The 25,936-nt window shown below is 35.3% G+C and overlaps 1 protein-coding gene across 3 annotated transcripts in view; it reads right to left on the bottom strand.

Moving 5' to 3' along the window:
- Positions 1-25,936, bottom strand: part of LOC137391946 (sodium/potassium/calcium exchanger 2-like) — a 55,742-nt gene that overhangs the window by 10,410 nt on the left and 19,396 nt on the right. For all 3 annotated transcript variants that reach the window (XM_068078513.1, XM_068078512.1, XM_068078511.1), the window contains exons 2-3: positions 16,262-17,176; positions 1,844-1,934 (exon numbers count right to left, since the gene is read on the bottom strand). In XM_068078513.1, coding sequence (XP_067934614.1) covers positions 1,844-1,934; positions 16,262-17,167 — 997 coding nt within the window. In that variant the 5' untranslated portion in view covers positions 17,168-17,176. The remainder of the gene's footprint in view (positions 1-1,843; positions 1,935-16,261; positions 17,177-25,936) is intronic.

Here is a 25,936-nt window from a genome sequence, read left to right as displayed (position 1 = left end):
GATAGTTGATATTAGGTAGTTGATATTAGGTAGTTGATATTAGGTAGTTGACATTAGGTAGTTGATATTAGGTAGTTGATATTAGGTAGTTGATATTAGATAGTTGATATTAGGTAGTTGATATTAGGTAGTTGATATTATGTAGATGACATTAGGTAGTTGATATTAGATAGTTGACATTAGGTAATTGATATTAGGTAGATGATATTAGGTAGTCGATATTAGGTAGTCGATATTAGGTAATTGATATTAGGTAGTTAATATTAGGTAGTTGCTATTAGGTAGTTGCTATTAGGTAGTTGATATTAGGTAGTTGATATTAGATAGTTGATATTAGGTAGTTGATATTAGGTAGTTGATATTAGGTAGATGATATTAGGTAGTTGATATTAGGTAGTTGATATTAGGTAGTTAATATTAGATAGTTGACATTAGGTAGTTGATATTAGGTAGTTGATATTAGGTAGTTGACATTAGGTAGTTGATATTAGGTAGTTGATATTAGGTAGTTGATATTAGGTAGTTGATAGTAGGTAGTTGATATTAGGTAGTTGATAGTAGGTAGTTGATATTAGGTGGTTGATATTAGGTAGTTGATATTAGGTAGTTGATATTAGATAGTTGACATTAGGTAGTTGATATTAGGTAGTTGATATTAGGTGGTTGATATTAGGTGGTTGATATTAGGTGGTTGATATTAGGTAGTTGATATTGGGTAGTTGATATTAGGTAGTTGATATTAGGTAGTTGATATTAGGTAGTTAATATTAGGTAATTGATATTAGGTAGTTGATATTAGGTAGTTGACATTAGGTAGTTGATATTAGGTAGTTGATATTAGGTAGTTGATATTAGATAGTTGATATTAGGTAGTTGATATTAGGTAGTTGATATTATGTAGATGACATTAGGTAGTTGATATTAGATAGTTGACATTAGGTAATTGATATTAGGTAGATGATATTAGGTAGTCGATATTAGGTAGTCGATATTAGGTAATTGATATTAGGTAGTTAATATTAGGTAGTTGCTATTAGGTAGTTGCTATTAGGTAGTTGATATTAGGTAGTTGATATTAGATAGTTGATATTAGGTAGTTGATATTAGGTAGTTGATATTAGGTAGTTGATATTATGTAGATGACATTAGGTAGTTGATATTAGATAGTTGACATTAGGTAATTGATATTAGGTAGATGATATTAGGTAGTCGATATTAGGTAGTCGATATTAGGTAATTGATATTAGGTAGTTAATATTAGGTAGTTGCTATTAGGTAGTTGCTATTAGGTAGTTGATATTAGGTAGTTGATATTAGATAGTTGATATTAGGTAGTTGATATTAGGTAGTTGATATTAGGTAGATGATATTAGGTAGTTGATATTAGGTAGTTGATATTAGGTAGTTAATATTAGATAGTTGACATTAGGTAGTTGATATTAGGTAGTTGATATTAGGTAGTTGACATTAGGTAGTTGATATTAGGTAGTTGATATTAGGTAGTTGATATTAGGTAGTTGATAGTAGGTAGTTGATATTAGGTAGTTGATAGTAGGTAGTTGATATTAGGTGGTTGATATTAGGTAGTTGATATTAGGTAGTTGATATTAGATAGTTGACATTAGGTAGTTGATATTAGGTAGTTGATATTAGGTGGTTGATATTAGGTGGTTGATATTAGGTGGTTGATATTAGGTAGTTGATATTGGGTAGTTGATATTAGGTAGTTGATATTAGGTAGTTGATATTAGGTAGTTAATATTAGGTAATTGATATTAGGTAGTTGATATGAGTTAGAAGCTATCGCACTGCAGGTAGTCGACAAAACTTGATAAATAATCACCTTCAGCTAAAGGATCGATTGTCTGAATCATGAGCTGGAGAAGCCCCGCACGGAACTTGAGCGAGCTTCCTGGTCGACCTTTTGCCCTTGTCTGTAATAACCAGTTTGAAAGCCTATGGTCTGTTGCTAGCCAAACATGAGTCGATGACAGTATATGAACAGAAAACTCCCTACCACTGTAAGCTATTGTGCTACGTCAAGAAAAATATCAATTAAAACATCGTTATTTCTAATAATCATTAAAGGTTAATTGATAGCGATTTAAAATTGCGTCTATTTATCTTTCATCTATATATCTGTCTGTCCAGCTATAGCTATAAAATCTTGGAATGAAGAATCCGTATTGCAGAAAATTTTATCTCGGAACCTCTCTTTCACCAGGCAACAAGCTAACCAATTGAGCTGGGCGAGACGCATTGGAGTTAATTGGATGATATAAGTCGTTATCTAAATTAAAATGCGCATAGCGACTTTGCATTACATGACGACGCAACATCATTAAAGCTTGCTCTCACATCTCTTATTAGTAAGTTTAGCAATACGGACACTAGCGTGCTCAAATTAGTCATTGTCAACGTGACAGGCTAATGGAATGCAACTACAGTAAAACTTCAACTTACGAGTGCTCCAACATACGAGAAACTTGAGACACGAGCCAGCTTATAAGCAAGTGTTAGCACTAACATACGAGCCATGTTTGAGATACGAGCACGTGAGTCAGTTGCCAAGTATGCCGGAGGTGTTTTATGAGAACAGCATCACTCTATTTTTCAACTGCTCAGGTTACACTTTTGTATCGTGTTTTTTGTGCACGATTTTCAGTGCAGAATTACGTGAATTAAAAGTACTGTGCGTTGACCGAAAGTTTGCCAGTAAAATGAAAAATAATGCAAAGAAAAAGCGAATGATAACAGTTGATATTAAACGGGAAATTATTGAAAAATATGCGAAATACATATGCGTGATTGAGCTAGCTCAGCAATTTGTCAGAAATACATCCACAATTATCAAACAGAAGGATAATATTCAGGGCATTTAGTTCGCAAAAGGACTAACGATAGTTTATAAACGGCACAGCGATCCTCACGACCGCTTATGGAGAGACTGCTCAGACATTGGTTGAAAGATAAACAATTGGCCGGTGACAGCGTACTGAAATGATGCTATGTGAAAAGGCCGGGTGCTATCTATCAAAACTATAAAAATAGACATTCGGACAAGCTGGCTAGTGGCCGTGCATTAACCCTTTGTGGCGACACCTGTGTTCGTCCTAATCGCAACATGTTGAAAGGGCGACAAAGGCAAACGTCCTTTGTTTGCCCTCCTAGGTTTATCTTAAATCGGCCGGCTAGTCGTGAAAGCGAAACAAAGGAAAAATTAGCTAACCAGCGAGAAACTTCAAACTATGAACGCCGAAGAATTTTTAATTACGTCAAGTTGAAAATGAAAGTTTGCTTTTAGGTTTGCTTCTAAGTTTGTCTGTTAAGACATTGATAAAATCCAGATTTATCAAAGTCAACTGTCGTAATGAAGGATAACTTATATCTCCCTCCCTGTCAAATGCTAGCGTTAGCTGCTATTGTATGTATTTAATTTTACATTTTAATTAATCACATTTCCTTGCATTATTTTTTAATTGTTGTTTTTTGAAATCATGTGGTAAGTTAGGACAATAACTAACATGTTCTTTCTGTTACAATATCTTGTTTTGAGTGTTTTATTTGCATTTTTTAGAGTATGGAAACCAATCAATATATATTTAATTGTTCTATATATAAATAAATTGCACCAACATGCGAGCAAATTAACATACGAGCTCAGTCTCGGAACGGATTAAGCTCGTAAGTTGAAGTATGACTGTACATTACCTGCCACTGTTTATAAGCTGTTTTTAATACCCATGCAACGCCGGACATTCCGCTAGTACCAATATAACCGTGATAGTTCATTTTCGACAATGAGTTAGATGTTACAGGGACAATAAACCAGTTTTGAATACAAAAACACTTGCGGTGTAAGCTCTTAGATGTTATATAAAACAGACATTCCCCCCCCCCCCCCCCCCGCAAAACATAGACTCATGATATATTATATCAATGCCAATGATAAGCTAATGCACGAACGCGAGACAAAAGCAGCTCTGTTGGCTGCCATTTTAATATATTTCCTCATCTAGACGCCATAATACCTGTTTTGGTTGGTCAACATGGCAAATAATTACCACATGTGGTCGAAGACTCCACAAATACAGAAAATGTTTACACAGCACTTGAACAGAATTACACCATAAAATTACACTAATTGGCGTGTGTATGTACATCTTGTGGACGATGCTAGCATGAAATTCTTCCTTCAGACAATTAGGAAATTAAAAAAATTGTTCGTAAAAATTAGCTGTACACAAAGGTTATCTGTTTAAAACCTTTTAACGTATGTTTTACTTTCATGAATAAGGATTAAAAATGAACAACTTTTGGATAATTTAGTTCGCCAAATGAACGATTTGAATAAAATTATATATTATTGCAGCTGCTTCCGGTCGATATTGTGCAAAGATAGCAAATTTTTTGTACATTTTCAATTTTTCACGAAATGAAAATGTACAGAAAAGATGCATATAAAAGGAAAGTTTGTTTGAAATTACACACAAATACTATTCTCACAACAATTTGTAATGTTATTTGCAATAAAATATGTTCCGCCAGTTAACCTTTAACAGACCAGATAGACTGATCGAACCATAGTAATTGTTCAAAACTTGCTAATAATCTCTGTATTTATACATGATTATTGCTTTCAGTAGATGTTATTCTAAGAAGTGGAAGTCAGTCTAATATGACAGGCGGGAATCAGGAAGGGCGTTCATGAACAGCCTTTAGATGTTTACAAGGGAGCTGAGTAGTTCCTAACTCTTTAAAATTTAAGGAAAAGCAAAGCTATTAGAGCAGACAAGAGTAAAATACTTGGGAGGTTTTAAAACCCACCTAGTCCACTATTGCCATGCCGAGACGACTCTGAAACAGCCAAAGACTATTTTATTAAAGGTTGACCTGCAACAAAATTCACATTACAGTTATTTAATATGAAAAGATTCACCATGTCTTACTCTGTTGTGTTGTAGGTGCGAAATATGTGGGAATGTGATTACAAGCTCTTAAAAGCTCAAAAACGAACAGTTAATCGCAGCCATCATGAAAACGCCGTAGTTTGGATTCTCTTTCCAAAACGGCTCAAATGTGACGTAGCTGTGTTAGATGGTTTTTGTTTACACTTTCATGCAACCTTATTCGTCGAAATATTTCACAAATATACTTCACGCATTCAATAAAACCATGTCTATTGTTCTTGAGCGTCTATTTTATCGTCATTTTAATGCTGTCACTTTTAGCAGTGATATCATATAACTTCCCGTAAAAATTAATTTAATTTTTAGCCTTAGCTTGAAGGAGTATACATGTCATTGTCTGATAATCATGATGAGCCTGTTGGTCACCTGTGATAATCGAAAAGTGCTGCAAAAATTATTTGCGAAGTATTGGGTCACATGATCAGATTACGACTTGCCGATTAGACCTAACCGAAACAAAACTGTAAAGTAGCGAGCATCTATATTTGATACGGGGTCTTCGGTAAAACCCGAAGTGTTTGTCATAAACTAGTGCTACGATAAGTTTTATATTGAGCTTTTGATTGCCCTTTCAATTCACGTGAGAACATACGTGACAAGACGATAACCAAATTTCATGGCTACGTCAGAGAAATAAACAGATTCCAATCTACGGCGGCTTTTCGTTTTTGAGCTTTTAAGAGCTTGTAATCACATTCCCACATATTTTGCACCTACAACACAACAGAGTAAGACATGGTGAATCTTTTGATATCGAATAACTGTAATGTGAATTTTATTGCAAGTCAACCTTTAATAAGGTTGACTAAAACTTACAATGAAAGAGAGGCAGACATGGTCGAGCCCGAAACATATAATAAATTGTTAAAACAAGTTTAATTAATCTTTTAGGTTTAATAAAATATTAAAATTTAACTTTAATTTGGTGTTTAATGAGCTAAATTCATTCAAATCAAATTCAAAGTTTACGTAGGGTTATGTTTTAGTCTAGGGTACCGAGTGTGTCACTAACGTGTCTCTCTCACACCACTGTTAGCCCCTGAGCCAGTTTTGAAGGGAAGAACTTACTACAGTACTGTGCATAATAATGTTACCATTTATTGGAGATCATTACCACTAAATAAGTATTTATTACTTTGTGATTGTAGGTACTGAACGATAACAATTAAAAACACTGTTTTCCACCATAATATCCTGGTGTAATCGGTATATATGTGTCTATATACATGTATACACCGTAAAATCTCTTTTGAGTTTTTAATAGCTTGTAATCACATTTCCACATATGTGGCACCTACAACACAACAGAGTAAGACATGGTGAATCTTTTGATACCAAATAACTGTAATGTGAATTTTATTGCAAGTCAACCTTTAAAATTACATGTTATAGCTATATGTTATATGTTATAGCTGTTATATGTTATATGTTATAGCTGTTATATGTTATAGCTGTTATATGTTATAGCTGTTATATGTTATAGCTGTTATACTATATGTTATAGCTGTTATATGTTATAGCTGTTATATGTTATAGCTGTTATATGTTATAGCTGTTATATGTTATATGTTATAGCTGTTATACTATATGTTATAGCTGTTATATGTTATAGCTGTTATATGTTATAGCTGTTATATGTTATAGCTGTTATACTATATGTTATAGCTGTTATATGTTATAGCTGTTATATGTTATATGTTATAGCTGTTATACTATATGTTATAGCTGTTATATGTTATACTATATGTTATAGCTGTTATATGTTATAGCTGTTATATGTTATAGCTGTTATATGTTATACTATATGTTATAGCTGTTATATGTTATAGCTGTTATATGTTATAGCTGTTATATGTTATAGCTGTTATATGTTATAGCTGTTATATGTTATAGCTGTTATATGTTATAGCTGTTATATGTTATAGCTGTTATATGTTATAGCTGTTATATGTTATAGCTGTTATATGTTATAGCTGTTATATGTTATAGCTGTTATATGTTATAGCTGTTATATGTTATAGCTGTTATATGTTATAGCTGTTATATGTTATAGCTGTTATATGTTATAGCTGTTATATGTTATAGCTGTTATATGTTATAGCTGTTATATGTTATACTATATGTTATAGCTGTTATATGTTATAGCTGTTATATGTTATAGCTGTTATATGTTATAGCTGTTATACTTTTAAAGTTCTTGTTAATGATAAACTTACACAAAATTTTAGTAGATTTTATCAGAAGATACCAGCATTTTTTATTATTTGCAATCGCTGTTGATGTTTGAGGTCTGACTGCCAGGATGTCTTTAGAATAAAATCTACAAAACTGATCGCAGCTAAAATGTTCAGAAGAAAAATATGTGCCGAAATGGCGCCACTGGTCGATTTTAATCTTGAAACATCCTGGCAGCCTCAAACAACAAAAACAATAGCAGATGATAGAAAAATATTAGCCTAATACCTTTTCATAAAATATACTAAAATTTCGAGAAAGTTCATTTTTAACTGTGCGAATATCTTTTGACTGGCTGAATTGAATAAAGTCAATGAGCATTGAAAAACTGGAACAGAATTAAGAATTGCAAAGGAGAAAAGGCATTTTCAAGCTCCAAATGGATCTTCTCTAACTGCACAGTCAGACAAGTTGATATAATGGCCATCGTCAAGACATGACCATTGTCACAAAGAAGATGCTAGCAAGGTGGGAAAGTCAAAATCAATGATTTGCAGAAATTCTATCGACCTTGTTTCACATGAATAGTTTTATAATTGCTTCTGATCTAAAAAACTTTTACAGAAAGTGAAGTATGTCTCTTAGCTAACCAATGGCAAACGCCTTCAAGTGTTAAAGGAATGATGTATGTGAGAGGATGAAGAAGTCATTGTTATTGTTATCAATTCGAACACTGCATGCGGGCTCTACAAAACTGCAGCTGTTTGTGGCTATACTGATAGCAAAATTATAACACACTTTTTAGCATAATACGTTTTTTATGTGTTCTATATTGCTGTATACAGTACAGAAAACTCCCTGACATATTTGTGCTAGAAATTTTATCTTCTGAGCAACAGGCAGAGCAGCATACAGCTGGAGAGCCATTGAAGCCACTCTTCATCACATGAATTTGAACAACAAAGGGTCAGTATATTAGAAAATCAGTAAAAGCTCTGAACCTAATCTAGCTATAGACCAAATCATACCAGCCAATATCAATAGAAATAACGGTTTGATTGTTGAAGAGAAAATAATGGTCATGGAAGAGATTCAGAAACAAATGATCGACATAATTATGCGACAAGGTAGGAGGAGTGTTGCAAAATATTGTATAGAGTAGACGCATCTATAACATATACTTCCTATAACGTAAACTCTAAACAATGTAAAGAATTTACGCTAAGTTGTTGCTTTGTACTACATAAAAATTACATGTAAAGTAAAGTGTCAAGTAGGGCAACTTCTAAAATTCGATTTTAACGGTAACATATTTCTTATGAGAGAGCAAGAAGATGAACGCCTAGCATTCCATTTATTATAAATACAACTTCCATGGCATTTTAGTTCATCGTAATAGATCGTCAGATGTGTCAACCAAATAGAAAATAGAATCGCTGCTCAGTTGTCCATAAATACTTAAAGGCGATTGATTGGTGCAGGTGTTACAGCGTTGGTCTACCAATCTGAATGACTCGAGTTGGGAGTATCGCCGAGAGCTTTCTTTTATCCTAACACTGACTCTTGGATACAAATAAATGATGAACAGACAGAAACCGCTAGTTTTAGAGTAAAATGTATTTTTGTTTTGCTTTATTGTAAAAATAAAATATTTTTTATTACATTTACTTTGCAGAATAGATTTTGCTATCTAGAAAAAATGAACAAATCGTTCTAAATGGATGTGAAATATGTGGGTTCCACATGTACTTATTGTAAACTTAACGCAATCAGAGTCTATAAAACCAGTGAAGTTGATCAGAAAAAGGAGATGAGATGTCGATGAAAACTAATATTAAAGGTACGATACAGCCAACAAGTTAAAAAGTTAAATCTAGTCTTTTCTTTTTGCATAGCCAAAGGGGTGGGTTTGGAAAGATCTTGGAACGGATAAGGCAGTTTACACGTATTTTACTGTTCATAATCCCTATAACGTAAATGCTCCTGGAACGGATTATTTACGTTGTAGGACTGTCTACTGTATGGTGATGATGTGTGGACACAAAACGAAGTGCTGCCAGTTTTGTTTGTGATGCTTTGACAACAAATGAAACTAAAAACATTAGAGCGAAATAAATGCATATATAAATTCTCAAGTAAACCACAATTGTAAGCAACCTTGACATGCCTCTGACATGGCTTCTACAATTATTACCTTGACCTTCTCAACGCTTCTCAACAAACAGAATGAGACATCATAGGTTGGGTTAATCAAGGTCAATTTTTCAATTTTGTGAAATGTTACGGACCAATGGATGAATGCCACAACTTTGGTTATTATGAACAACATGGACAGAATGAATACATACATGGTTATTACTAACATATGGACAGTATGAATACATACATGGTCATTACTAATACATGGAGAGTATGAATATATACATCTCCGGTATCACCAACACCTCAAGGCTAAAAGCGATGTGTAACCTAATTGTATTGGTATTTAGCATTAAATCCTGGCGATGTCCAGAATCTGTTCTCATTTTAACAAACAGTTGACTGGGTCTCAAGTGCCAAATGAAGTTTTGTACAACATATTTTAGCAACCTGACGGAAGGCACGAAGCATATTCTTGCGAAGTTTGGATAAAATCGAGCAGAAAATGTGGAATGGCAAAGGGTTTACGCGCACATGAATACAAAGTGCCGCAATTAGTGTACATGTAGATAAAACAGCCCATAGCGTAACCTACTTTGTGCAGTGGTCACTGAACCAAACCTTCTTACATCACAAGCTTGGGTTCAGGGGGAGACAACCAACGTGAGCAAGTCCCAAAAGTCTGCAACTGAATCAATTGGTCAGGCTGAGTTTTGGTACAATTTAGTTTAATGGCCAATATATCATTAGTGATTGTACCATTTCTTGTTTTTCGTCACAAATTATCAATTCAGAAGTGATTCAGAATACAACAAATGCGATCTTGTAAACACATGATAAAAATAATCAAAATAGCATTAATGGTTCAAGTGGAGTTCTGACGAGTGTGATCTTGACAGACTTGCGGTGAGATATGACCACTCGATGAGATGGTCTACTCAGTGATTGCTGCAGTGATTGCTAACAGCGATTGCTCATTTGGTATAATTACCACTCAGTACAGTTAATGAAATATGCAGTATGTATACTTATATAATTATGATTAAATGATTAGCCTTAAAACTTGCAAGGAATTGTAAGATTGTTAACACCATTGCAGCGTATGATTGCAGTCAGATGGTGCGTAACAACGTTTCAAAGAACAAATGCTCTTTCAGAGCATCAATTTACAAGTAATTATGTGATTAAGCGATTGTTTGCAAGACCTTGTGGAGGGTTATCACATTTCCCTTTTCTTGGAGCATTCTCAAATAGTGCGCATGGGAGCAATTCCTGTCAAGCAATTTAAATCACCTTTTCATCAGTTTACTCCAAACTTAACTCTTTTACTACCGTATTAAATTCTGACCGAATTATTATTCTGACCGAATTATTATTCTGACCGAATTCCAATGGATTTTTGAAAAATCGATGTAGCCTACAGTATTTATGCAATATCTCGAGAATCGATGCAGATATCGTTTTACTGTAAAATGAATCTTATTCAGAACAAAATTCTCTACAAGATAAGTATAAAACTGGTTAGTAAATCTTGCACAATTTCTGACGCTTCCTTTGCATTGAAAGAACGCAATGAGTTTATTATTGCCATGACGATAGCGATTTGGTTTTTCCATGTTGAAAAATGATTAGAAATAAAATTGTTTGGCAAAAATATTTTGGAGGCAAAACTTGATTGGTTTAGCTAATGTGTAGGCTTCGTACTGAAAAGAAAAGTGAAACCCTATTGATAAGCCGATACACCGGCTTTCGCGTACATCTGATACAGCCGATACATCGGCTTACGGTAGCGAAAGAGTTAAGAAGGCGCACAAAATTGGCTATACTGTGTTCCAAATGGAGAATGTTTTATTAAAATGAATAGTTATTCGTGGAACATTCTGTCTGAGGATACTATTTCTTCTTGACGGATTGTATCAGTAACATTAGCATCTGCTGACTCATGCATAATGCCACATACTTAGTTACTCACTTACTTTTGACTTAGATTCTAACTTACCATTGAACTGATCATTTGTTACGAGATAAAACAAATGATACAAACACTAATAATACATTGTCCATTAAACTAAATGGTACCAAAACTCCGCTTGACCAATTGATTCAGTGGCAAACTTTTGGGATGCGCTCACTCTGGTTGTCTCCCCGGAAGCCAAGCTTGTGAATATAAATACTGTATATGAAAACAAGCTTAGGCCTAATGAGAGGAACTTAGTCTAACAGATTTAAGACCAGTGTGAAATGACTGAATTACGACAGCAAGGTGTGAGATCGACAGCGAGGAGTGAGATCGGAGGTGACTTCTAAACTGTTGCTAAAGGCTCATACACAAAGATACCTTACAGGTTCCCTAAGCGTAGGAACTATGCTATGATGTAAATGTTGTTTGGATTCAAACCAAGCATTAACCTCTGTTGAAGAATAATTGCAGCTTTTGTGATGATTACAATAGGCGATAACTGAGTCAGTCGGGAAGCTTTGCTGGCACTGAGTATCAGTACGCCTATCCTTGTTACGACAAAAACTATGGCCTGAAATCTACAAATAGTTACCGTTTGTAGGCTATGAGAATTAGCCGCTGGTTGTGTAATACCAAACACGGTTAGGAAATGCTATGACTGTGGCTATTGGATTTACTCAAAATAGAGTCGTTACAGTGTCAGTTGCATATCATTGATAGAGTCACATCTAGAGATTAACTGTTACTCGATATACACTCTTAGGTCTTAGTGTACGCTCATCATATACTCTAGTGAGTGTTACGTATTTGCTCTGCACACGCCCCAATGGGACGCCTCAAGGTAGCCAGCTCAGCTAGGTGTGGACATGTTTCTTTATTTATCGCCATCAAATCAGAAAGGTCTGACCCTTTTTTTACTAGCGGCCCTTTTACACATCTTACATATTTTGAATGGTACAACCAACAGTCTATTATGGGTTCGTAATGATCAAAGAATGTCAAAGTGACTGGCAAATAGAGGTGGCATTCAAATAAAGGGTTGCGCTCTATTTTTCCACCCTTCTCTTATAGTGGCAGTGAAATAGGGGTGACGTTAAAATAAAGATGGTGTTCAATTAGATGTTTTACAGTATACTGATCGGTAGTAATGACCGGTGGTAGCGGGCTGTGGTAGCGACTGGTGGCAACTGCTGGCCATAATGATAGGCTGTAACGATCAGCCGTAATGACCAGTCGTAATGAACAGTCAAATTAGACGAACTCAAATAGTAGTATTGTACGTCTACACAGTCATTACTCTGTCGTGCAATATGTTGATGCTGACAAGCTAGTTGTGGAATGCATGGAAGACTTCAATAAGTTGCTGACTTAGAGCCAGCAGATAAAACAGACATGGCATCATTTATATAGTTTTAAGACTATTTGGGCTAGGTTAGCGCATTTACATTTCAATGCAAATTGTCTGAATGTTTGTATTTGTCATTGCAAAGACTCAATGGTGAGCGATGAGCCTGAATTAGAGACAAGGCCGAGGAAAAATAGCACAATAACCACAAACAATGTTCACGATACACTCACCATAAGCATGTTATTTTGGACATCCCAACAAAATAATAATTATACTTGTTGTGTTTTCATGCTTGAAAGATTTCTGTGGTAAAAGCTATGAGTCCTTTGTAAGTATAATTGACGATGGGTTTCCAGAGTCAGAGAAGATTGTTTTTAACTGAATTCCATCAATTCCAGCTGATTGTCATATTTTATTGTAGGGTTTTTGAAGGATCAAGCATGTGCAGTGAGTGTATCAATAGTGAATCATCATGACTTGTAAACATAATGAATTGGAAGCAGACAAAAACAAATCCGTTCTTTAAGTCATATATTGAAGCAACCATTGTTGTAAATATACAATGTGTTTTGTTTTCAGTATTCTATAGTTGTAGAACTCAAGGACAAATACTTGAGGCACTCGCAGTAAGCACTAAGTGCATTATACCAGATTATGTATAAAACTAAATAAAATGCTACATTATTTGCAAAAAAACTAAATAAAATAATAATCTATAAAAGAAGGTTTATATTGTTATTATTTCATCTTTGTCAGCAACAGGTGAATTGAAATGTGGTTTTGGCAATGCAGGAGACGATTTGTTGGTAGGCAGAGATTAAAGGAAAGAAGCTAGTCTATGTCACACTGCGTAAACTTTAGATTACCATAACTTTGATATTTTAATTCTAAAAAATCATCGCATGCTTTTCTTCGAATACTACTATTGGCTTCTTGGAATTCATTATCTATATATTTAGAATGGTGTGTTTAGGCATGAGTAGGTATCCAAGCTTGTGCGTGTGAGTCTGTGTATAGACTTCCAAAGGGCAGCGCGGAAATGCTCGGAAGTTGCCTGTAGATTACTGAAGTGACAGTGAGTTTTCATAGATAAAGTTTTCACAGCAAAATGACTTCTTACAGAGATTATTCTATACAATCCAACATATTTTGAGTGAGTCAAGATTAAATTTGAATAGCGATTACTAAATTTTTGAAATTTAACCTCAATCAAATCGAAACATTTGGCAATAAAAAATTAATCTCTGTTATCCAACATCATAAATTGTCACAAATACACTTAGTGACAGATTCCAGTAACCACTTTTGCAATTTTAAATAAACAAATATCTATCAAATTTAGTGTATTTGGAAAATTTATTGACTGAATGGTTGCTTTTTCCTATCGCTGCAACTGCCAATTTTACCATTTTTAATGTGTAATTAAATTCATTTGTTTCGTGATTCATCCTTGTTTACTTTTGCTTTATGTAAATCTCAAAGTTTGTCTATCATCTGTCTATCATCATTAGTCTGTCCAGTTACAGTCAATAAAGTTTTAGGAACAAGAATGCACCTCCTACTGGATTTGATCTCGGCACCTCCAGGTGTGGAGGCGACGAGCTTACCTATTACACTATGTGTCCAACTGCATATAGTGATTAAAAATAGTGAAGATATTAGGGAGATTGTAGTAAGGTAATATAATGTTTATAAGCTGTTTTTTATTACCTGCGCAACGAAAGACCATCAGCTAGTATACTCATAAATTTGGAATTTTTTGTTAAATCAGTTAATTGATGCTAAAAAGACATAATACTATAATTTATTGTCGCCAAATATATACTGAACCTAAAAGCTGTTATACAATTTATGACTTTATGCAATTGTGTTGTAATTTTTGTACAGATTTGTCTCTATAAGCTTGTTAGTTGTTTACTAACTTTACTGGTTACTAACTTTACTGGTTTCTTTGGTTTTATCATCTCTGTGGAACTCATTAAATATATTTAGACACGATACATAGATATTCTTTTCTCTCTTTAATCACAGAGTTTCATCTCATGTAATTTAAGTGGATATAATCTGTATTTACATTTGCAAAGCTAAAAATTAATGCCATAATATGGGCACTGCACTTAGGCCGCGCATACATAGAATAGATACATAGTATACATCAAATAGATTGATAGGACATTTAGACAAATAATCTAGAGAGAATAAGTACATGGCAAACACCATCCGTGTATTGCAAGGTAGGTCAACTAGTTTTAAACCTAAAAAGAATCATGCAACACAGTTAAATATTATTATTTGAGCACCGTAGGACCAAACTATGAGAAGGAGAACTGCATACACATGTACTAATTTGTGAAACTATGAGTCTATAAACACATTTGGTAAAATACTTTGTACGCCAAAAAATGTTTGGTACGACTTTACACAATCTTTATCATAGTCATAGCCATGTCCATTCGAAGTCACAGTTGCAGGTTGGGAAAAAAGATTGCATCATAGGCGGCCCAAATCTGCAACATTCGCCTCAGCTGCCCGACACACTACCACGTGAGCCAATCATTCATTCATCTTCAAGTATTTTAGAAATATTGCGCACATAGTTAGTATACATGCCGATCTCTCATGACTCACTGGACTGCCTGGTACTATTACATGTATGTCATAAAATGTGTATGCTGAGGTGATGGCAAGCAGAGGGTCAACCGTAATTGTATTTTAAGGTGATGGCAAGTAGAGGGTTGACCGAAATTCTATGAAGTGATCTATACTATGTACAGACAAGCAAGGGATTATGGGTAACGAAATTGGATGTTGGTCTTTTGGTTGTAACTTATTATGATTTAAACTTTGGTAAAGCTATTGTTAGTAACAACTAGAGAACTACAACTAGAGAACTACAGAATCTTCTCAGTTTGCAACTACAAAAGATGGGAGAATACAAAACTAAAAAAAGGTAATATTCAAAAGAGTGTAGAAATGTATCGTAATCTTCATGGTTCCAATAAACTAGAATATAATATAAGATTTAAAAGTCTTTATAGTGAGCCAGTTTACTCCACCCTCTCACACATCCATAAGAAGGTGAAGATAGCTCGTACACATTTAAAGTATGCTATCAGTTACACAGTTTAATATGATGCTAGTAAAGTGGCTCTACTAGGGTTTGGCTTATAAAATCAGCAGCTCCAATCAAGAAAACACCAAAATACCTCAAAAAAGATGGCATTAGCCAACTAGGGTTCTCATCCTGCAGCTTGTTTTATACTTCAACTCAGGTAGTCTGACACTTGCAGTAAAAATACAAAGGACATAAATGGACTCAGCCATACCTGACTTAACCTAATCATATACGCATGTAGTAGTACAACACAAGTGAACTAGGCATAGCCGGTTTTTAACCAAATGTAATCATGTTCTAGGCTGATAAAGGGCCAGCCAGAAGAAACTGTTGCAGTACCTTTGTTAAAGAATTTAAACTGAATTTTGGAAGACTGCCGCTATAAGTCCTTCAACAAGTACAAAGACTAACACTGGATTTTGCCTGAAGAATTCAACGAGCAGCTATGACAGCATGATCTTTAATAGCAACTGCTCAACCAATAAAACGGTGTTGACATGACAAAATCTGTCTAAGCGATTGAGTAGAAGCAAATGAGTAATTGTCTCTCTTACCTGGTACTGCAGACTGACACTCATGCCCTCTTTGCTATTCTTTGTAAACATCAGGTTAACGTCACTGCTCACCGGAACCAGGTCGATGTTAGTAGCATTGGCTGGTTGCTTGCAAATGATTGTCTTTACTTTCTCTTCGATTGTTTTGTTGAAATACATGAATGTGACATAAGCGGCATAACAGAGAAGAAGGGCTATCGCCTCATAATAGTGTATCCTCCAATTCAGGTAGCTGACGATGAGCACGATTAGACTGAGACTATAGAAACAAGTGTCTCTAAATAACGGCCACCATGTAAGATGGAGGAGTTGTTTAGCTGCCAAAGCGCAAGCCCCGATTACAAACAGGATATTGAAGACAGCTGACCCGATAATAGTACTTATGCCTACGCTGTTCTCACTGAGGAATAAACCTGCGATACTAGTGAAAAACTCAGGAGCGCTGCCACCGGCTGCCATAAATGTAGCTCCGGCTACATCTTCTGTCAAGTGTAATCGCTCGATAATAACTTCTAGGGCTGGAACAAAAAATTCATCACAAACGATAGCTTGCGCGATGAACATATAAATCATGCCGCCTGTATGGAGTATAACAGCCCCTTGACGCAACTGCTTCAATGTAAAGACTTCTTTAGGGTAGTTTCCGATGTTTGGGATGGTTGCGCTGTCTGGGTCTATCGTCGAACTTGATGTATTGCTGTCTGCTGAGTCTATTGAACGCTTGGAGATATGTAGTGAGTCATCGCTGGATGATATCTCCATTGCAGCTTGAAGAATGAAAATGATGGTTCCAGTGACGAAGGCTAGGGCCAGTGCAATGGTGTAGTAAGCTTTGCCCCTTTGTTTTGTCACACGTCGTAATTTGTGTACCTTCCACCAGCTCTTCGAGCTTCCACTATTCTCCATTACTTTCAACTGTCAACATACACGTATAGCCAACAAATGCTGGTGTTGTAAACTATTTACGTCCCAGGAAACACTCTGAAGCCATTATGAAAACCAAGTAGATTCAAAAGGAATCTACTGCATTAGCATAAGTCAATTTAATGCCAGTTATAATAAACACTAAAGGAATCAATATTATTATGAGTATTATATCTAAAGTTGCTGTGTATTACACCTATAGCTGCTGTGTATTACACCTACAGTCGCTGTGTATTACACCTATAGCTGCTGTGTATTATACCTATAGTTGCTGTGTATTATATCTAACGTTGATGTGTATTATACCTATAGCTGCTGTATATTCTACCTACAGTCGCTGTGTAATACACCTATAGCTGCTGTGTATTATACCTATAGTTGCTGTGTATTATACCTATAGTTGCTGCGTCTTACACCTATAGTTGCTGCGTATTATACCTATAGTTGCTGCGTATTACACCTATAGTTGCTGTGTATTATACCTATAGTTGCTGTGTATTTCACCTATAGTTGCTGTGTATTATACCTATAGTTGCCATGTAATACGCCTATAGTTACTGTGTATTAGGCCTACACCTATAGTTGCTGTGTATTATACCTAAAGTTGCCATGTAATACACCTATAGTTGCTGTGTATTAAGCGTATAGTTCAAACAATTAAACAATATTGACGTATTGAGGTGATACGGGTAAGCAGCGAGTGCACAGCCAGAAATAAGCGAGAGTATAAGAGAGTACGGAGCTATTTATAATGCTGTTTTTATATTAGACATTTTTATGCGATATTTTTCAATAAGCACATAAAGTCTCCCCATTCCCTCATTTTAGACTTTCTTTTCTTAGCATCATTTTCACTTTTTACTTACAATAAATACTAGAATGACAGTCTTTCAAAAAATTGGTGGAAGTTGTTTGCTCATGTTTTTCTACGAACTTTATTTAACTTTAAGAAAGCATTTTTATTACTACTAACAGTCACAATGTTATATCTTCCGCAACATACAATTTCTAAACTCTAAAAGGAATTCACGATGCGATGTTCAATATTATTCGAACAATTTAGAATCCAACTATGTGAAGGAGAACTGTATAGATATGTAAGCTACTTATTTAAAGAACTACAATATTTTGAGAAACCATAGGCATTGTGTGTGGGAAACTTCTACAGATGCTGAGTAAAATATTCTCCTAAAGTTAATCCAGTATGTTGAAGAATATTATTAAGTTGATTGTAAATTAAAGTGACTGGAATATCAGAGAAAAATCTTTGCAGCTTATGCAGCCAACCATGGTGGTAACATGGATGGCTACCATGCAGCAATCTATGGTGATAAACAGCTTTGACCATGTCCACTGACCAGCATTAAACTTATGAAGAAATTAATAGAAAACTACACAATTACTTGCATACAAAAACGGTAGCCCATTTCATTTTCTTAAACTGTATTTGTAAGGCATGAAACAAACGGTCGTATCAAATACCCATCTGTGTACCTTTGCTTACATAAAATAGAAAACTAGAACAAAAGATACAACACTATGATAATATATGTCTGTGTGAGTTGTATAAGCTGGTCATCTGCTCCAACTACATGATAATATATGTCTGTGTGAGTTGTATAAGCTGGTCATCTGCTCCAACTACATGATAATATATGTCTGTGTGAGTTGTATAAGCTGGTCATCTGCTCCAACTACATGATAATATATGTCTGTGTGAGTTGTATAAGCTGGTCATCTGCTCCAACTACATGATAATATATGTCTGTGTGAGTTGTATAAGCTGGTCATCTGCTCCAACTACATGATAATATATGTCTATGTGAGTTGTATAAGCTGGTCATCTGCTTCAACTACATGATAATATATGTCTGTGTGAGTTGTATAAGCTGGTCATCTGCTCCAACTACATGATAATATATGTCTGTGTGAGTTGTATAAGCTGGTCATCTGCTCCAACTACATGATAATATATGTCTGTGTGAGTTGTATAAGCTGGTCATCTGTTCTAACTACATGATAATATATGTCTGTGTGAGTTGTATAAGCTGGTCATCTGCTCCAACTACATGATAATATATGTCTGTGTGAGTTGTATAAGCTGGTCATCTGTTCCAACTACATGATAATATATGTCTGTGTGAGTTGTATAAGCTGGTCATCTGCTCCAACTACATGATAATATATGTCTGTGTGAGTTGTATAAGCTGGTCATCTGCTCCAACTACATGATAATGTATGTCTGTGTGAGTTGTATAAGCTGGTCATCTGCTCCAACTACATAATAAATCCCTAGTTGTTTTTACTTAGCACAAGATTGCCAATCTACAGTCTTCAGTTTATTTATTGTCACCTAAATGACACCAACGAGAGTAAATATGTTGTCTTTTCAAATGTCTATGAATCAGAGACCATATCAGGACCAAATGGCATGGTGCAAATAACCAAGACAAGTGCTAGTCACTAGAGCGAGGGCAGATAGTGGTATTGCTACATCTCTTGTGCAACAGCCTGCAGCTGCTGCTCGTGATGTAGCCTTCTTTTTCTCTATTCCTGTGTCTCCCGTCAGAGCAACTCTAATAATTCCACCAGTCATAAAATAAACCGGATTGAGCTAGAGATGATTCATTTGATGACACGTTTTATTTGTGGAAAAGTCAGTAGGCGTGTTAGACTCGTTTACTGTTGCTGTAGCTCAGCTTTGTGGCAAACATTATCAACATGAGATTGTTTCAGTTTCATAAAACAAATATCTCTGGTTACACTTCATTTGATGACTAGTGAATTCTATTATCATCATATATGTATATATTGTTATCATATTCGTATATATTACACCTATGCGTGTCCGGATGATCTTTGCATCTTTCCAAACGGCTGAACAGAAGTTCTTAAAAATTGGCCCGCGGACTACTGACCTATCAATAAAAATTATTAGAAATAAAGTTTGCAAATGCTTTTTAAGTTTCTTACAATTTGTTCTATTTAAGACCCCTATTAGTTTTAAACATGCTCAAATATTTGTAAAACTCATCATCTAAGTTTCTGTTTCTTTTTACTGTAAAAAGTAAAAACCTGGATTTCATGATTCTCAACTTTCTTTAGTTACGTTATAAAGTTAGTGATTCGAAACGAAAGAATTGCGATAGCTATTGTCTATTTTTATCTCGCAATTGTTTATCTCAATAAAACTCACCATGACATTTCAAAAAATATATTTATTACTCGCCATCAAAACTTTTTACTACTATGTTTAATTGTTGCTAAAATATAAAAACCAAAGAGCTATAATTTATTCCCACCGAAAACTGTTTTGTGATTCACAACTTTCTGTATTTATGTTTTTTTTCTAGGTTTTGATATGAAACTCAATAAATCAACTTACAGACATGTTACTAGGACATTCGTTTTCTCTTTGCAGTCAGTGTCTCGATATCTTTCAATTAAACAGCTTCATTGTAGATATTTATACATCTACCAAGACGGCGATAACCTAGTAATGCTAACTGCTACATATGGCATAGATGTACATATCATTGGAGTTGAGCAGAGTACATATGGCATAGATATACACATCATTGAAGTTAAACTGAGTACATATGATATAGATATATACATCATTGAACTTAAACTGAGTACATATGATATAGATATATATATGCATCATGAAAGTTAAACTTTAATACATAGGACATAGATATACACATCATTGGAGTTGAGCAGAGTACATATGGCATAGATGTACACATCATTGGAGTTGAGCAGAGTACATATGGCATAGATATACACATCATTGAAGTTATATTGACAGATAGATGAAAAGAAAAGGACACGAATACAAAGAGAACAATGTTAAAGGTTGACTTGCAACAAAATTCACATTACAGTTATTTGGTATCAAAAGATTCACCATCTCTTACTCTGCTGTGTTGTAGGTGTAAAATATGTGGAGATGTGATTGCAAGCTCTTAAAAGCTCAAAAATGAACAGTTAATCCGCCGCCATCACGAAACCGCCGTAGATTGAAATCAGTTTATTCCTCTGACGCTATCAATCCATTTGGTTATTGTTTTGTCACTAAAAGGCTAATAAGAGGCTCAATATAAAACATCTCGAAGCACTAGTTTATGACAAACACTTCGTGTTCTACCGAAAAGCCCGTATGAAATATAGATGCTCACTACTTAACAGTTTCGGCTTGGTCTAATCGTCTAGTCGTAATCTGATCATGTGACCCATACTTCCTGCCAAACAGCGCAAATAATTTTTGCAGCATTTTTCGATTATCACAGGTGACCAACAGGCTCATCATGTTTATCAGAAAATGATATGTACTACTTCGAGCTAAGGTTAAAAAATTCAACAAATTTTCATGGTGGGTTATAAGATATCAGTGCTGAAAGAAACAGCATTACAATGATGATGAAATAGACGCATAAGGACAATAGACATGGATTTATTGAATGCGTGAAGTATATTTTTGAAAATATTTAGACGAATGAGGTTGCGTGAAAGTGTAAACAGAAGCCATCTTGCACAACTACGTCCCATTTAAGCCGTTTTGGAAAGAGATTCTAATCTACGGCAGTCTCAAGATGGCGACGATTAACTGTTCGCTTTTGCGCTTTTAAGAGCTTGTAATCACATTTCCACATATTTTGCACCTACAACACAGCAGAGTAAGACATGGTGAATCTTTTGATATCAATTAACTGTAATGTGAATTTTGTTGCACGTCAACCTTTAAGGCAAACATCACCTGGGCTAAGAAAGATATTTCATCTGGTGTACTATAATTGACTTCATCTGCATTTGTTCTAAAACACCTTTTTACACAGACATAAAATAAAGCATTTTTCTTTGGTGAAATTTACTAAACCATTTTTTTTGTAGGCATTTACTAAAAACTCCCTACTTTGATAAGCGTTAAATCAAAATATTTCGTTACGCAACATTTAATTATAGCATGTTTGTTTGGTATAAAAATATTTTAGCAAGTAGACCTCTACTAAATGCATCTCTTGATAGGGTACCTATTCCACAGAGTGCAATCAAGCCTCTTTATACGAGGTTAATTCCTTGCTAGATCTACTCAGAAGGTTAAAACTCAGATATTGCCAAAACATACCCATAAGAATATACTGCATTTCATTTTATCCTTTATATATCTCAAAAAGCATACTATAGTTCCTTCATAAATAATGCAAGTAAATACATTACAATAATTTATGTATTATATACAACTATGTAAAGAACTAAGGGAGAAAGACTAAGCTATAAGTAAAAAACATTATTTAAGCAATAATCTGTTATTAAAGCAATAATCTGTGGTAGGTGCTCACTGTTACATCACCTTAGAGACATAGATCATCGAGCTTAGATCATATTTTATAGTTTATTTTCAATTGGCATCAGCTTCTAGGATTATAAATGATTCAATAAATTATTGTTTTTGTTATCTACATTTATATAAGAAAGTTTCTAGTTGCTATGGATGATGCATTAATGCTGCATAACTTTCTTCTGAAGCCTTTATTTAAATTGAAGGAGTGACGCAAGATTTTTCACAAATTCATATAGAAATAGCTCCTTCATGCCTGGACTTATGTCCAAACCAGTTTGAGATTTGCCTCATTCAAATTCCCATTTTGAATGATAGAGTGTTCAAACGCTGGCATTATTACTGTTGTCTATCTAACAGTGTATAGACGTACGTAAATAGTAAAAATTGGGACAATGTGTTGTGTTATTTTTAGTCAAGTTAAAAATAAGGCATTTTCATAGCGTTTAATTAAAATATTGGTGTAGTATTAATATAATATTTTTGTATTGATAGGCAGCGCAATGCAATAACCTTAAATTCTTCAGCAACACATACATGTAAAAATTAGGCGAAATAACCAAGCGCCCATAATGATATTCGTCATAAGATTTATTTGCTTGATGAATTTTAGGCTAGGTATATTTTAAACAAAATTCTACGAAATTCTCAGACAGATCTGTCTGAGGATTTCATAGATTTTTTTTGGCAACTTATGATTGCCAATTGAGCTGTCTGTCCCATAGCGATTCCCAAAATGTGAAAACTTCGCCGGTCTTGTACATCCTTTCTGCTATACTAATATTATCCAACCGAAAAACAGAACAATTTTTTTTTCCATTTTGGCGCTCAAAATATAAGTGGCCTCTTTACCAACTTTTTGCTACACAGTCAAACCTTACATTAGGATTACCATAACATACAGATGCTTTAACATGATAGATACAAGCTGGATTGATTTCAACTAGCCAATTGTATATCAAAATTACAGTAAATTCAGATCACATTAAAAATGGCAGATTAAAAAATTGTGATCAAAAATTTAGTTGTAATCGGTAAGATTGTTACAATATTATTCAACAACCAGATATCGTGTAAACACTAAATAACGAGGCTATCTACTTACAACAAAAATAGATGTATTCCACCAATCAGGATCTTAGACGAAATGTACCAAAACAACAGTACTGCTAGACAGTACCCGCGTGGACATAAATAAAGGAACTGATGACTCATATTGCTCACGAACTTAATACTTTTATGGCTGGCCAGCCCTCTAGGTTTATGTTAACGACGACCTACGACAATCAACAATACATAATATACCAGGTACAGCATTTATATCATACTAAAACTAACATGGTGGCAGCTAGACCATTCTGGAGTGTGAAGGAGTTCTGAATCTGACTGAGTACTTTTTCTACGACATACACTCTACATGAATGGTAAAAACCTACGACGCCTGAGTGTTGTATTTACTGTTAGTAATTATACTGTGTTGTGATTGTCCCATGACTGGATATTGTGTCCATTGCTTTGTGTGTGATGGATTCCTTGGGGTTGTCACCCCCTGCTGCTCTGTCCCTGGAGGGCAACTTGACTGAAAATTGGAGGAGATGAAGGAGGAACTTTGAAAATTTCTTGGTGGCCATAAACTCCATTGCTGTTCCAGCAGATGATGATGGTACTTGGCCAGCAGGCAATGCAGCCATCTGGATACGACAAATAGCAATTTTAAGACATTGCATTGGTGACGATGCCGTAGAAGTACTTGATCAATTTGAGTTTGACCCTACTGCTGACCCTGCGGAGAGTGCCAACAGATTACCAGATGTACTAGTAAAGTTTGAGCTATACTTTAATCCCAGAAATAATAGGTTATACAAATGGTACTCATTTTGGTCCCTTACACAGTCAAGTGGTGCCCCTGTTGACATGTTTGTCAAAAGACGGAGAACACAAGCAACTAAGTGCAAATTCGGTGACATGAAGGACATGATGATGCTCTGTATATGTGCTTTCAGCATCTCTGATCAGAAATTGAAGGAAAAACTTCTGCAAGATCCTGAGATCACCCTTGATCGAGCAATCAACCTAATCCGAGCAGCTAAAGTCACTAAAACGCAACGGCAAACCTTAAACAATGAGAAATTGATCAGTGTAGTTGCCAATGTACGTCCCAAATCTGATTCTCAACCCGTTCCTGCACCCAGGAAATTCAAATGCAAATTCTGCTCCTATGAGCATATGAGGGGAAATGCCCTGCCTGTGGGAAGGAATGTAGGAAATGCAACAACCTAAACCGCGTTGCCAAGGCCTGCAAAAGCAAGGTTAGTGCCATAACGACATCCGACTCCACAGGTGGGAATGTGGATAACATGAATCAGTTATTTGTAGGTGCTGTTAAGGACAAAGACGGTGAGGGTAACTGGATGAAAGAGTACACGATCAGTCACAATGGTCAAAGCACCGTATCCAATTTCAAGATTGACACTGGTGCTGAGGCAAACATCTTACCGATCGCCATCCTCAAGAACGTCAACCCAACCATAGTACCTAGTAAAGCCAATTTCACATCGTATAGTGGACACAAAATCAACAAAATTGGTAAGGCAAAATTGGGCATGTCACATCATGGAGTGAACAAGGGCGATGTCTGGTTTGAGTCGGTGGACAGCCACTTCTCTCCAATTCTAGGTCTGGCTGCGAGTGTAAAACTAGGTCTGGTAAAGCGTAAAGACACAATCACGACAGAGAGCATTCTTGAAGAATTCCCCGACTGCTTTGAAGGTATTGGTTAACTGGATCATGAGCACAAAATAGTAGTTGACTCAGAAATCAAGCCAGTTGTCAATTGTGCTAGAATTTAACTGTCAATGATAGATCGAGTGAAAACTGAACTCGAGTCTTTGGAACAAGCCAACATCATCTCCAAGGTAGATCAGCCTATGCTGTGGGTCAGTAGTATGGTGGTGGTTGAGAAAAAGAATGGCAGTGTACGAATTTGCCTTGATCCGCGTGAGCTAAACAAAGCGATACTTTGTGAATATCACCACATCCCAACACTGGATGATATCGCCAACAAATTTGCAGGCATGAAGATATTCACAATTGTTGACATGAAACATGGCTATTGGCATGTTCCGCTTGACCATCAGAGCCGACTACTCAACACTTTCAACACCCCATTTGGGGGATTTGCCTTCAACAGATTGCCATTTGGTGTTAACTCGGCAGCTGAAGTGTTCGAGAAGAGATATGCAGTGACCTGAATGTGGCAATATACTTTGATGACCTGATCGTATATGGCAAGGACCAGGGCAAACATGATGACAACCTCAAGAAGCTGCTGATGCGAGCCAGAGAGCACAATGTAAAGTTTAATAAAGATCCAGCTGAATCAGAGTGAAGTGAGGTACTTATGTCACATC

This window comes from Watersipora subatra, chromosome 3 (genome assembly GCF_963576615.1).
Source record: "Watersipora subatra chromosome 3, tzWatSuba1.1, whole genome shotgun sequence".
NCBI lineage: Eukaryota > Metazoa > Bryozoa > Gymnolaemata > Cheilostomatida > Watersiporidae > Watersipora > Watersipora subatra.
Note: the sequence above shows the minus strand (reverse complement) of the source record. Positions and strands in the feature narration are given on the sequence as shown.